Here is a 16,155-nt window from a genome sequence, read left to right as displayed (position 1 = left end):
TACAGTAATACCCCGAACTTACGCGATAGGTGGGACCGAGCGATAACCGCGTAAGTTGAATTCATGTAAGTTGGGGTATAATTTCACGTAAGTGAATTCACGTAAGTTGGGGTATAATTTCACGTAAGTTGGGGTATAATATATATATATATATATACAGTAATATATATATACACAGGGAAAAAGTTTCTTATAAAAGTTAAAATCTTGGATTTATTAGATATATATATATACACAGGGAAAAAGTTTCTTATAAAAGTTAAAATCTTGGATTTATTAGATTATCTCAAAAAATTTAATAAACTTATGTTTTTAACTTTGAGAGGAAAAAAGTTTTTTCCTTCATAACACAATGATTTTTATTATGAAATTTTATTTAAATTATTATTTAACAGCATTTATAATATATTTCAGATACTGGTGCAGTATTTTGTTTTGGGAAAAGTAATTTTGCAGATAATCAACCTGGTAAGTTTTGGATACGTGAAGATTTAGTTCTACAAGTTGCTTGTGGAGATGAACACACTGCATTAATTACAGGTAATTTATATATAATTATTAAATTTGTATACCATACATTACTATATTCATTAGAATATAATACATATGTTTTGCATCTAATCTGTATTACAGATTTTTTAAAAATGTATTAAAAATTAATTGTATTTAAAATTAAACACTTAATCACATATATTATTATAATCATTAGAATTAATTAATATATAGTAACATGAAACACAATGCAAATACTTTGAAGAATATGAAAGAGTATCATAGCAGAATATGCAGATTAATCTGTTTTGTTTTTCTGTTTTCATTTTTAGACTAATTTGTATCCTCAAACTGCGTGTGTAAAGATTCATTGTGAGGAGTTAGAGAATAATTAAAATATTTCAAAAAAATTTTATCAATATTGGATGATTAAGAATATTACATAACATTGACTTATAGTCAATTTTTCTTTACTAATATAATAGTTTTAAAATTTAAATATGGCAATTGATGATATATTATACTAGGACAGTGTTTTTCAAACATTTTAAAGAGATGCCTTTCTTTTATGTAAGAAAAAAAGCTNAGAATCTCATTTTATTCTATTAACATACAGTTCAGAATTTTCAAAATCAAATTTTTAATTTTTAAGTTGTCATATCTTGTAAAATCTGACTGATACCTAATGTTATACAACAGTAATTTATCCAGTCACTTTATATTGAGAAATCCCATAATTTATATTTGTGTATTTGTGTTATATATATCTATATATATATATATATATATATATATATATATATATACACAATAGAGAGGTTGCGGCCAAAGATCAAACTTTAAACTTGTACGGTAAGCAAACATACACATTTGATGTTTGAACTCCAGGTAAAGCATGTTGCGCCACATGTTGACATTGCATACTGATTCATGGGATAAAAATAGCAGAAACATTTAAGAACAACAAACATTACCTGCCAAGATAAATAAACAAATTAAACTATTTAAAAATATTCAGAGAATGTTTAATAACATTAAATAATTGTTTTTGACTTTAATTATCATTATGTCTCCTACTGTACGGTGTAATAGCAGGAAATTCCAATGTGTCTTGCCTGTTCTCATGACATACTTTTGTTGAGGGAAGTAGTGGCTTATATAAATCCATATGCAGCTTGAAAAATTATTTTTAGAAATTTACAAATGAATTATGCTGTTGATGGTAGAAGATGCCGTGAAAGAACAAACCTATTTCTACAGTGTTATGATAAGTAGTGATGTAACGAATATTCTCTTACTATTCGGTATTTGGCCTATTTTTTGCTATTCGGCTGAATACTGAATACCTAAAAACAGGAGTAACAAATAACAAAAACAGAGTAAATTAATCATTTTGGTATTTAGATTTAATGTTATCTTGTTAGTGTTGTTTGTTTATATTTATTTATAACTTATAACATGCACAAAATAAAAAATAAAATAATATTAGTCACATGTATTCACAATTTATAATTACAAAGATCAGCACACGTACACACCTATTCGTTCGAGAATCGTCGCACATCTGAGGGTCTTATCCTGCCTGTCCTTTTTTTTAAGTGCTTGTGTTTGCTCTTCCGTTTCTCTTTCCTCTATTGCTCTATTCCATGTATGCCTATGCAAACATCATAATACGTGCTTATGATACTTTTGATTCGTCACTTTTCCGTTGTAGATATCCCATTTTACAATTATGTGACTCATAGCCTGGTGATAACGGAGAAAAGAGACAGATAAGATGTCAGTATAAGTCACAGTTATGATTTCACAGATTCGAGACAGCTTGGTAGCCCGAACGGCCCCAGGCTTTCGCCCATGCATGCTAAGTGACTTTCATTACAAGCATTTAGCTTTCCAAAGTCTATGACAACAATTGTTTGGCATTGCCGCGAATTTTGCATCAATAAGTTGCCTCCACTTGTTCGATTATGTTATCAACTCAATTTCATATTTATTTTCACATTTTCACTTTGTGGTCTTTCTCTGTTCTTTTTTTGTTATTTACACGTGTAGGTCATTTCATTGTTATCCACATTTGATATTATCATTTATCATATACTGCCATGACGCTCGTATCTGTCCGCTACCACACTGTCAAGAATTAACGCGATTGGCGAAGCATAGTGACAGTGGGCTAATAGAGAGAAGGGCCCTTGCATAATGCGGTTTGTGCGCCAAATTTTGTACGTGCGTTAATCAAGCTGAATAGTTTGGCCGAATATTTGGCTATTCGGCCATGCTCCTGGCTGAATATTCGGTATTCAGCCTGAGGCCGAATATACTATTTGTTGCAACACTAATGATAAGCTATTATGAACACAAATTCTATAGGGACTTCACATCACTTGCAAAAAAATTGAATAATTAAATCATTTCTGGATTAAAATTGTCTGTTTCTTTAAAATGTTATTCATAAATGCTTAAATGATCATTATTTTAATAAAATACGTCATAATTTTAACCCAAAACACAGAAAAATGCAGACATTTAAGCTGAACTTCTACTTGCCATGCTCGACATTAGAAATGCCATTGTCAAACTTCTAGGCTTACAAGATGGCAGCACTCGATGTTTGACNAAATGATCATTATTTTAATAAAATACATCATAATTTTAACCCAAAACACAGAAAAATGCAGACATTTAAGCTGAACTTCTACTTGCCATGCTCGACATTAGAAATGCCATTGTCAAACTTCTAGGCTTACAAGATGGCAGCACTCGATGTTTGATGTTTATGTTTTAGAGATGAAAACTTTGGCTGCAACCTCTCTAATATATAAATGTGACTTTAGATTTTCCTGTTTTCCATTTTAATTGTCTCAATAACCATAAATTTGAAATATATTATTATTTTAATTTTGAAATATCCATTTATTATTTCAGTTGTTTTTATTTATTGAAGTGAAAGTTCTTAAGTACTTTTTTCTTTTTATAAGAATCAATGATCATAAAAATTAATTTATAATTGTTATGTTAAAATTAGGTTTGAAAAGTTTACGAGCAACATTTATAGCATGTGGACGTTCTCATACTCTAGTTGCATGTGGTAAGTTTTTTAAACTTTGTTATATTGTTAACAAAATATAATTTTAAAAAATTATATATCTATGATTAAAATTAATATTTTTGATTTTTCTGTTGATTGCTAAATTAGAAGATATTTGAAATCTGAAATAAAAATCACTTAAGTTTAGAGAAAATTTATATTTTTCTCAGATGTGTAATATTTTGTCAAGTTATCAGTATTTTTTGGAATCTAGCTTAATCTATTTTAAAATTATACCTGGACATCAAGCAAACATAATTTATTTCTAAGTTAGGCTTTAGTGGAGGTTATATGACAATATATAATATATATACCCTGTGCTTCCTTAGAAATATTGTACTGTATAATCTCTAGTTATACAATTGTTCATATAAGCAAGGATATTTTATAATAAACCTAAAGAAATTGATTAATTTTCTTTTATTTCAAGTAACTAATTTTACACCATCATATCTTACAAGTAATTGCTCATTTTCTTTCTTCTAATAGCAATTTTAAATGTCGAAGAACAATATAAGACAAAAATCACATACTTTCTACTAAGTTTATGACTACAGCAATGTTCTAAGTATTATTCATTTATGCCAATTTAAATTTATTTTAAAGTCAGTTTTTGGTATGTTTTGGTTTCTTGAAGTTTCACAAACTATAAATTGAATAATTTTCTTTGTTATTTGAAAACTTTATTCATGCATTTTATTAATATGTTTCACAAATTTTTTATCAGTTGCTTGAAAACATCCTGTCTGAGTCCTCAAAATGTCTTTCTCACTAAATGAGCATTTAAAAATTATACTTTTTGTGATTTGTTAATGTCTCTACATTATTTTCTCTTATACCTAATTTTTTTAAAGCAGTTAGTTGTTTGTTACTTTTGCTGCATCATTTTAAATTGCAAATGTAGTTACTTCAGAAACTTCTATTAACTTGGTTTTTATTGTTTGTTGTTTTTTGTGATCACTCATATTTGAATATGGATATTTTAGAGATAGGTATCTTAGGTAAATTATTTACATATATAATAGTATCTAAAACTCACTTCAACTGAAAACTGTAACCAGCTTAAGTGTGGAATGAAATCTGCCTAAAATTGATACTTGGTACTTACATTAATAGAAATTTTGGAAAAGTTTGAAAGAAATTGAGAAACTAATTATTTTTTTTGTTTAAAAAAAGATAACGTTAAATATGATGAGTTAGATTTTTTTATATGACATTCTATAAATAGTTTTAATTCTATCATGAAGAATTCTATCAAGTTTTTCATCATTTGATAATATTTTGGAAGTTTTGAATTGGAAATATTTAAGAGAAACAATCGGAAAAACTGATTGACTAGATCAGGGGTCACCAAACTTTTTTCATAGCGGGCCAGATATCTTAGAGAGTGATGAGCATGGACCGCATAACCATTTTGTTCAACATAGTATACTGAATACACAAAAAATAAAGACAACCAACATATTTATTTACCAATATACAAACACGATTGCTGCAGCAAGCTCATAATCACTTTTTTTAGAAACTTCATTGCAGGTATTTGCACAAAAAGCACTCCGATATCCAAAAATTGCAAAAAGTTGTCAAATTTTTTATTTCATTGATTTTCCTAAAAATTATATTACTGTCAAATGCAAAGATCACATTGGACCAATTTTGGCATTTTTACTTATACTTATTTAAATTTTTTCTACATAGTAAGTTTATTTACAATCTATGATATTTCTATATAAATAATTATATTTTTGCTCATTTGTGGCACAGCGCAGTGGTGGGCTGGATAAGCTGACTTTACAGGACAGGTCTGGCCCATGGCCCATAGTTTGGTGATCCCTGGACTAGATGATCTATTGAGAGTGCAAATACTCTAACACCACCTTTCCTGGTACATCAACTTACAAGAGCTCTTAGATATCATAGTAGCTATGAGACTTTTTACATTATCATAACTTATGATGTGCTTTCTGAATGTGAGACTTTTTGCATTTGGCAACTTACAATGAATTTTGTTGTAACTTAGGATTCAAGATGTTTGTGAATCTAGATGCAGGATATAAACAGTAGTTACTTATAATATATACAATATACAGGGTGCATAGGAAAGTCCCTTTAACCGGAAAATTCTTGCGAACAAAGAGAGCTACAGCTATGCAAGTGAGGTAACAGTATAGTAAAGCAACTATGCGCGACCTAATGCAAACGACAGCAGTGTCCCTAGTGGCGAAATTTGGAAGATAGGCAGTGCAAATCGAAAATGAAAACAGATAAAGCAAACTTTCCAATTAGAAAGTTTTAGAGTATCAATTAATTAGTACGAAATGAATGTGGTTCACACGGATAAGATAAATTGTCGCCTGTATATCCAAAAATGTCCGAAAACAATGCATGCCATTTTGTGTAAATGTTTGAAAGGAATAGCCATAGGTATGAAGAAATTTATTGCACAATTTATTGCATAAAATATGTACTTACATCAATAAAGTTTGATAACAATGGTGTGTATCGTGAGCAATAGCGAACTTTTCAAACATACTCGACATTAACTTGTTATCACTGTGTGACAGTTTGCCTTTCCATTGTTTTTGTGTGATGTTATCAAACTGTGTTGACGTAAGTATGTATTTTATGCAATAAATTGTGCGTATTTCTTCATACCTATGGCTATTCCTTTCAAACATTTACACAAAATGGCATGCATTGTTTTCGGACATTTTTGGATATACAGGCGACAATTTATCTTATCCGTGTGAACCACATTTATTTTGTACTAATTAATTGATGCTCTAAAACTTTCTAATTGGAAAGTTTGCTTTATCTGTTTTCATTTTCGATTTGCACTGCCTATCTTCCAAATTTCGCCACTAGGGACACTGCTGTCGTTTGCATTAGGTCGCGCATAGTTGCTTTACTATACTGTTACCTCACTTGCATAGCTGTAGCTCTCTCTGTTTGCAAGAATTTTCCGGTTAAAGGGACTTTCCTATGTACCCTGTATAGGTATAAATTGTAAAATTGCTGAGACCTAAATATAAGGTCAGCACTGAATTTTTACTGTTTACTTTTTTTGAAAAATCTCTTCTTTATAATTAAGCCAATATGATGTATATTTTCAGATGTCCTGAATATGGTTTCACTAATTTTAAGATATTTTTTAATCTTATATTTGATTACAGGTTCAATCTCTCTTTCCCAGCCTTCTTGAGACAATCTTGCCTCTCTTTGATATTCTTTAAACTTAAAATAAAAAAATATTTCACAAATTTGCAAAATCCTTTAGATTACCAGTGAAATTTTGCATTAGAAAATTATTTTTGCTTGTGAAGAGGCAGTTTTGCTTCTCTGTTGAAGAACATTGCACTCTGCTGTTGACAGTGTTCTATCATATATCATTCTGTAAAAAGCAATGACTAATTAAACAAGTTAAATAGGTAATTAAATTAGTCATTTTGTTGATAATTTGATTATAAAAATTATTCAAATGAACACATCATTAAAATTAAATGCTTTACAAGGTTAATAAAATTATAATTAGATTTAGGTAGATGACTATCTTGAATATATTATTTTATACTTGACTGAATATTTATTTGATCTAATATTGTGGTTTTAATAATTTCTTTTTAAGTTGAAATATGAATTGAAATTCTGTTATTTCTATTTATTTAGATAATGGAAGTGTTTATGGTTTTGGTTCAAATGGAGAATATCAATTAGGAAATAACGAAGAAGATACTCAGTATCTCCCTGTTCGCATACAAGGTTTAGAAGGTCTTTCTATAAAAATGCTATCTGGTGGAGCTGATCATTCAATGGCATTAACAGGTATTATATATACTATACAATATTATTCAAGTTTTAATGTGAAGTTTTCAATTAACAAAAGAATGATGAAAATTATTTTTGAAATGAGAGAGTGCAAAACAAGTTTGCATAACCAAAATGGTTAAAAGTATTTTTAATATCAGGAAGTGAAAAAAAGTTGAAAACAAATTAAATCAAATATATTAATGAATTCACACAAAATAACCTTGGAAACAGCAACAATATTTACTAACTATAACATTTTTTAATGTTTTTAACAGCCTTCTTCCAGTAGGATACTAAATGAAATGCCAATTCAATATCTGAACGTTAAGACATTGCGATTTGAACATAAGTTTGAAAATATTCAAAAATACAAAGATCATCATATATTGTGAGAAACCAAGGGTATAGGTATGTTACCTATATCACTTACTGGTGCACAATCGTGTGATCGGCTCTCAAAACTTTTTATAGGAGGGCGAGAAAAATGTTGATTAACGATCTAGAGGGTGAATTCTAGATCTTGTCAGGTCCCGACACCAGTTTGTCAATTGATCGATCCGCGGACAAACACGCGTGTAATTATTTTATAGATCTGATTCAGAGACTCTAAAGGAGACATTCTTTAACAAATAAACAAGAGTAAATTTAATTTAACATAAACCAATAAAGTAGTACAAATATATGACAATGAGAGACAATAAATACAAATTACAAACTATAAGTCGAGAGAGATATGGACTTATGCTTAACCTTTACGAGAGAGAGAGCTTACAAATCGTTATTAAACATACAACCTGGTTTAGTTGTCTTTTGTCTTCTTCATCGGTTGGCAAAGGCACTTCTTTTATAAAGTTCTCAAACTTCACTCCCTGGGAGGTCGAAATGTGCACAAAATTAAAGTATATCTTCTAAGCGCTAACTCTAGATTTATTCTATGTGATTCGACTAAGGGCGTTGGTCATCGGGAGCAATTAGGTGTGGAGTCCTGACTCTTCCAGGTCTGTCGATGAACTCCCCGAATTCTGATAAATTTCCTCTATATCTGACGATCTGCGATCAGTCATCATGCAAGGACTCTTCCGTGGGAATGGACGGAAAGGGGAATAATTGAGGGGTAAACATTTCCCATCGAAAAGAGATTTCTAGCAGATAATGGAAAAACAGAGGATGTTCTAACTTCCCTAGAAGGAAGTAGCATCTGTTATCTATCTTTCCCATTCTAAAACATTATTTTTCTCACCCAAACGAAAGAATATTTTATAACAGAAATTTAATATTATTTTGAAATTATTAATTTAGACCCAGGGCCTATTCAGATCTCACAATATAAATAACATGTAAATAAAATAAACGAATACATAAAAACTAAATTGATAAATACAAAGAAACATTACAATTAAATATATACAAAATATCTTTCAAAAAATGAATCCCCATTAGTTAAATCAAAAGATGTAAATAATTCATCCCTTAGCTATTGTGAGGCTTTGCATTATTTGTGTATAGGGTGCACGAATGCTCCATGCTGCAGACAGAGAGTTAATGTCTTTATAATTGATAGAATGTCCCTTATATGTCGTTCTATAAATATGTAAAGCTTTTGCATAGCAAATATGCTATTTTTTTTTGGATGATTCAGGCTCAGTTCCATTCAATACTTGCTGAATCTTGATTAGCGATAGCATACACTGCTAAGACAGTATTAGGGTTGGGTTATAATTAAGTATGTTTTTGTAAAATTATTTGCTGTGTCCAAGGTTATTTTTGTGTGAATTTATTTATATTTGCAAGACAGTTCTGATTTAATATATTAATGATGAGATTTTATAAAATTTTATGTTTTAAATAGTGCTAGTCTAATTTTTTATGTTTTTATTAGTTTTAGTATTTATCAAAATTTTGAATACACAAGTTTTGATTTTGATTTTTGTTTTAATTAGATATCATTAATAAACAATTTATGAAGAAATATTTTTAAAAAAGCTATTCAAAATAATTCAAAAATATATTTTTTTATGTTAAAAAATTTTTAACAATTATTTTGATATTAAATTATAGTTAATTATTTTGATTTGATGATAACAAAGTAAAAATTTACAAATTTTTACTTAATTATCATTAATTAAATATTTGTAAATTTCATTATTATGAATTTTTTTATAGTTTATTGGATTTTTAGGATTGATAACAAATAAATAAGAAAAAATATTTGAAAAATCTCCCTAGTTGAAATGATTTGCTTGAAATAAATGATTTCAAATGATATGAATTGGTGGAAATTGGTAGGAAATAATCCTGTAATATTTTCACATTTCTAAATCCTGAATACATGATGTCAATTGATGTCAATTGACATAATTTAGTGAGTGTCAGTGTCACCTAATGGTATCATTTGGCAAATAGTATTAAATGATACAAATTGATGTCATTTATTAAGTGACATTAAATGAATCATTTGGCAAATGTTCTATTTATCAATAATAGTATGTATTATTTGATTTTAAACTACTTCAAATTTCAAATATATAAAATCAATTTACAAAATAGTTTTAATGTATCATTTGATATCAGTTGATCACTTAAAGTTGTTTTGTCAATTGACAATAATCAATATCAATTATTTATATGAAATTGTCCAAAAACTACTTCAGAAATGATATCATTTGAAAATGATGAAGTGATATTTTTACTAGGCCTGTTAAATAGATTGAAATATATATTAAATAGTAATGAAATACCATTCCATTTTAACCAAACGNGAACGACTCGTAAGAAATCGGATTCCTAAAAAATGGAACGTATCTATGATCTTATAGGGGGGGGTCGACTGTATAATAATTTTTATTATTAAAATATGGCACTAATATCAAGTCATAATCAAATAATCATTTGTAAAACATGTTTTAACTAAAATTGATATATTTAAATAAAAAATAAAAATCATGCCCAACTTGTTTTTTTATTCCTAATAAATTATATATAAATTACACAATAACATTTAATCAACAATCATTTCCTAGTGTATATATAACATATTGTTGAGGTCCAATCTAAAAGGATAATGATTGAATTAAATAAATATACAAACTATGAATATCAATTAAAGCATTGCATCAGTTTATTTCATTAATATATTTAAATATAATAATTAAAGGATTTATAATTTTAATCAGAATCAGTTTATAAGTAAAGAAACAGTCAGCTGACTAAAAATATTGAGTTATAAATAAAAAATTAGCACAAATGATTAAAGTGCAAATAAATCTCTGTCTGATGAAGGAGTTTCATTTAATAATAGCCAATAATAATTAATTATTATACAAATCATCCTCTGATTATCTGAAAATTAATAAGCGATGACTGTGCTTACTTGTGAAAAGTGTAACTAAGCTGTATTTTCTGTTTATCATCACCATATTATTCATTAATTAAAATTCAAAAATGAGATTAATTTTTCAATTACTAGTTTAGTATTTTTCAAAATATTTTATTGCATTTCATTATTTAGTAATAGTAATTCAGTAAAATCTTATTTATTTGTTTTTCATTATAATCATACTTTCTATTTTTAATCTATCACTAAAAATTACAATGACTAGATGTATCTGTGTGAATAATTTCTACATGGAAAATATAAAATACATAATTAGCAAAAATATATAATTACAGTAAAGCATCAATTATCCGACCCCCAATCAACTGTCACACTCAATTAACTGACTGCATTCTACTTGGCAATTCAAATGTCTTCTAGTGATGTGGCGCTACAATATTTGGCTGTGTCTTGGCTACTTTAATATTATTTTTGTTAAATTTTTGCGTGTTTTTGCTGGCAACACTGGATCAACCATGAAAGGGAGGCCATATTTAAACAAGGCTTCATTTTCTAATTATGAGTGGCCATTTGTTATGTGTGGATTTTTCTGAGGAATGTGTGTCGTGCTGAATTGGAATTCGTTTTCATCGGAGATATAAATTTTGGATCTGTGAATTTCACACTTGTAACAGATTGTGCTATAGTTGTTGTACTGTTCACAATGGGAATTAAATGTAAGTGCGTTGTTCTCAGTCTTTCCGATAAACTTAAAATAATAGATCAGTTGAAAAGTGGTGAAGCTTTTCAAAGCCTTGAGACAGCTATGAAATGGTTAGAACAGCAAGAAGAATGTTACGCTATCCAATTGCTGTTTTTAAAATGTGTGCAAGATTTAGCGGCAAAAAACAAGTGTCAACTGTAAAGCAAAAGAAAATTTTGGACTTCTTTTTCTAATGTATAGACCTACTTTATGTAAAATATGTAACTGAATACTGTATATTTTTTTGTTTTATATTTTTCAATGTACAGTACAGTACTGTATTTATTTTTTGCAAAATAAAGAAATAATTTTTAATGATACAATAGCCATGATTATTATTTTTAAAAAAATTTTTGTTAGGCTTAACATCAATGAAAACTCAATGTGAAGCAACATGAAATGGAGAAAAATTTCAACATGGGATAGGTTAATATATTTTTTTTTGTACATGATCAATTATCTGAACAACCCCAGTCCTGAATTGTTTTAGATAATCGATGCTCTACTGTAAAACAAAAAGTCTAACATTCTATTACAAAAGAAAATTTCTTGAAACTAACCTGTTATAGAACAAATTCACAGAGAAATTGACCTTAATTACAATTTACAATTTAAAACATATCTAAAATAATTTTAAAAAACAATTTTAAAAATCTAGAAATGTATACATATAATACTAGAGTACAGTTGTCAAAAAAGGTTCCTGATTGTCCAGCTTTACATGAACAAATTATGTTGCCAATTTTACAAGATTTTTTCTTAAAGTTTAAAATGCCAGTAATTTTTGCTGGACAATGTGTGTATTTACATTCATTTAATATTTTACTTGTGATTAAACGAAATAAAATTAGAATTGTATTAATAAATCTAATTTTCTTTATTATGATCTTTAAACTCAGCCTTGTCCAATATGTGAGATCATTTTATATGCAAATAAATATGGTAAATCAAATGAACAAATTTATTTACATTACAGATAATAGTTCCTCCATTGTTATGAACTTTCAATCAGTCAAAAAATTTGGGGACAGATCTGAAATGCTTGCTTATTTTGGTAGACTTGCACAATTTTGTATTATTGGTTACAGCTCCAAAAAAATGCTATAAAAATTTAGACATTTAAGTATTTTTATTTAATGAGAAATTATAATCTTGAATTTTCTGTCTATTTTTTTGTTTACAGAAGACTAATGTTTAGCTTGACAGAAACATATTGATTATGCAAAAAATCCTTGTTTAAACTTGTGTATTCTTTATGACACTAAATTGAGAGAGGATAATTTAAATGACACATACAAATGTTTACATTTTTTCTGAAGTTGGAAAATAACATATATGCAGCCTGGAAGATCAAAATGAACCCAAATAAATTCACTGATTTAATGTGTGCAAAATTCTCCTGTATTAATTTATAAATTATTTCTTGGATTACGATTTTTAAACTTATTTAAGGAATAAATAACAAATTATTAAAATAATTAAAAGATAATGAATAGCAAGAAAGTAATTAATTCAATTCATACATTATTTTGATTAATGTTTGATCAAAAGAAATACATTTATAATTATGTTTGTTACACAAGTGTTTACTGTGAAAGTCTTTACTAATATATCTGTAATTATTATTTATACTGAATACAATCGTACCCAGCAAAAATAAACAAATAACGTAACCAACACCTTATTGTTTGCTGAGGGAGTTTTATTAAAAACGAACGTTTTCGATCCACTTAACGGATCATCAGGCTAGAACATACGAAAATGGAATACATAATAAATGGAACAATAAGTTCAAAAATTCAAAAATATCAATAAACTGATAACAAATCAATTAATAAGAATAAAAAATAAATTTCAAACGATACCTAATAATAAATAATATACTACAAAGACTAAACATTAATACGATCTATCATAGCTAAATAGAAGCTACTAAGTTTCCTTTAAATCAAATACATATCATATTTCAGTTGATGCGCTACTTGTAAGCTTTTTTAACGGCAAATTTCCAAGCCGAGGGAAGACCTTCCGCATCCCTAGCATTAATGCATCCTTCTTTAAGTTTGCTCCTGTATATCTCCATTTTTTCGGCCGTCTTCGCCAACGTTGGTGAGTGTACTTGTCTCACGACTTCCGCTTCCTCCCATCCAACCAGGGATCCTTGGGCCTGCGCCATCTGGGCCAATATTGTTGTATTAGACCCTTTCCTAGCATCATATTTGTGTTCTCTAATCCTTACCCCGAGGTTTCTGGTAGTAACTCCTACGTAATCTTTTTTTATTCCTAATAGCTGGTTCTCGTAGGGAATCTTGTAAACACCTGCCTTATCTTCTTTTTTAATAACCCCTTTATCGTTTCTAAGAATTTTATATAAATTGGGAGCTCTTTTCAAAATCACCGTTGAATCTTTAACGCTTGCAATTTCCTTCATAATTCCTCCTAAATATTTGTTGAATGTAAATTTTGTGTACTTAGATGGACCTTGTCTGGAGACTTTATCATTATTCTTCTCAAATTTTTTAACAATACCCGTTATAATATTTCTCTTATATCCTAAGGCTTCTGCTAACTGTATGATCCTTTCGATCTCAGTAACCCGGTCTATAATGTTGTCGCAGTATAGAAAAGCCCTTCTAACCAAGGCACGAAATGCTGCCATTTTGTAACGATAGGGGTCATTGGACTTAGCAGGGATGTATAGTGGGCTATGTGTTGGTTTTATGTACACGCCGGTGGATACATGCCCTTTGCTAAAGATGATATTAATATCTAAGAAATGTACCATCACGGAACTTTTCTGCTCTAGCTTCAGGCTGAGGCCTTCCTCGTTATCGTTGATTCTATCTATGAAACTAGTAATTTCTCGATTATTCCTCCATATTATAAATAAATCATCCACATATCTCTTTGTGAATTTGTCTCTTTAATCCGATTTTCAGTTCGGTAGACTATCATCTGCAGCTTTCAGGTTATGAACTTCTTTTATTGGTTTGTCATATGCATTTTGGACTCAATTGTAATTTAAGTCCCTCTTCAGTACAAACTCAGATTCTGTTTTCTAAAAACCTCGGTGTATAATTGGTAACGTTGGAAAAGATTAAAAATACAGCCATTTAAAAAACACTTCAACTACATATTCACATTAATACGTTGCACACTTTACAATTGTTCAGAAAAACCTTTATAATTACAACTTTTTTCAAGAAAATTTGTTCTTTATTGAAATGTTGCAGCAATAATGAACGTTTTTTTCAGGTTAATAACACGTGGTAATTACTATTAACACACTTAAGAGGATACATTCACACTTTTACAATATATTTCACTTTAATATTTTATGTCTCCAGACATTACAAACCTTTAAAGAGACAAATTTACAACGAAAATAGCAGCAGCCATAAGTGATTTTCTGAAAACACATATCTCTTGTAGTAAACGATTTCTCTTTCAAAGCTTCGCAATACTTTTTCTTCCAATTTTCTAACCACAAGCTCGCATAGAAGCCCCGAAATTGGGCTTCCCATTGGAACTCCACTATTTTGTTTATAAGTTTGGCCTTCGAAAGTGAAAAAAGATTTGCAACATATAAGATTAGCCATTTCTATAACATCTTTTCTGTGATGTGTTAATATCGGGTTTTCTTTAAACAAGAACTCCAATAGAGTTTCCAAACAAGAATTAAATCTTAATGGAGGGGTACAAACTCTCATAATCCAACACAGTTCTCACTTCTTCATCCATCAAAGTAATGTCTTGTAGTTCTTTAACCACCATTACAGGATCTTTTGCAACCAATTTACTACTTTCCATTAGGGAGGAGATATATTCTTTCAATCTTTTTTCTAAGAAAAATGTAGGTGCTTTATGCTTTTCCACTATTGGCCTTATTTCCTTGCCCTCTTTATGCGTTTTAGCGAAGGCAAATAGTCTAGGGATCCCAGGTCTGGGGTTACGGCATTTCTGGATAAAAGGTAAAACCTTCGCAAGCTTGGTTCCCTCCAATTTCCTAACTCTTCTATCAATAGCCTCAACAATTTTACTGCTGGTCTTAATACATTCCGTCTTTTTGATGTACTCTTCTAAGGCTTTGTCATACATTTGTTTTTTCATTACAACTATTTGTTTACTTTTATCCGCTCTTGCGGCAATTAAGTTGTTTGCTTTCAGCCAACGCTTAGTATATAGGATGTCTTTGTTAATACTTCCTCCTTTTTTCCATTTTTCTTGATTTTTTAATACAGTCTTCCAACGTATATAATCCTTCTCTATCGGATCTAGACCAATAATTCCTCTTTCGATCTCCTGGATGGAGGTTTCCCAATTCACTGCTTCTTCTGGGATGAAGTTTGGGCCATTGTTCAGAAGCGCTTTTACCCTATTAGGTACATCAATTTGGTCCCAAAGGAAACTTAGTAGCTTCTATTTAGCTATGATAGATCATATTAATGTTTAGTCTTTGTAGTATATTATTTATTATTAGGTATCGTTTGAAATTTATTTTTTATTCTTATTAATTGATTTGTTATCAGTTTATTGATATTTTTGAATTTTTGAACTTATTGTTCCATTTATTATGTATTCCATTTTCGTATGTTCTAGCCTGATGATGATCCGTTAAGTGGATCGAAAACGTTCGTTTTTAATAAAACTCCCTCAGCAAACAATAAGGTGTTGGTTACGTTATTTGTTTAT

General features: G+C 29.1%; 1 protein-coding gene across 1 annotated transcript in view; it reads left to right on the top strand.

Annotated features, from left to right (window-relative positions):
* The window catches only part of LOC111635295 (X-linked retinitis pigmentosa GTPase regulator-like), a 72,209-nt gene that overhangs the window by 10,881 nt on the left and 45,173 nt on the right, over positions 1–16,155 (top strand). Inside the window, exons 3-5 of the mRNA XM_023380224.1 lie at positions 415–540; positions 3,497–3,580; positions 7,247–7,402. Coding sequence (XP_023235992.1) covers positions 415–540; positions 3,497–3,580; positions 7,247–7,402 — 366 coding nt within the window. The remainder of the gene's footprint in view (positions 1–414; positions 541–3,496; positions 3,581–7,246; positions 7,403–16,155) is intronic.

Source organism: Centruroides sculpturatus, unplaced genomic scaffold (assembly GCF_000671375.1).
Source record: "Centruroides sculpturatus isolate CEXI.00-Female unplaced genomic scaffold, Cexi_2.0 scaffold928, whole genome shotgun sequence".
In the NCBI taxonomy this organism is placed as follows: domain Eukaryota; kingdom Metazoa; phylum Arthropoda; class Arachnida; order Scorpiones; family Buthidae; genus Centruroides; species Centruroides sculpturatus.
Note: the sequence above shows the minus strand (reverse complement) of the source record. Positions and strands in the feature narration are given on the sequence as shown.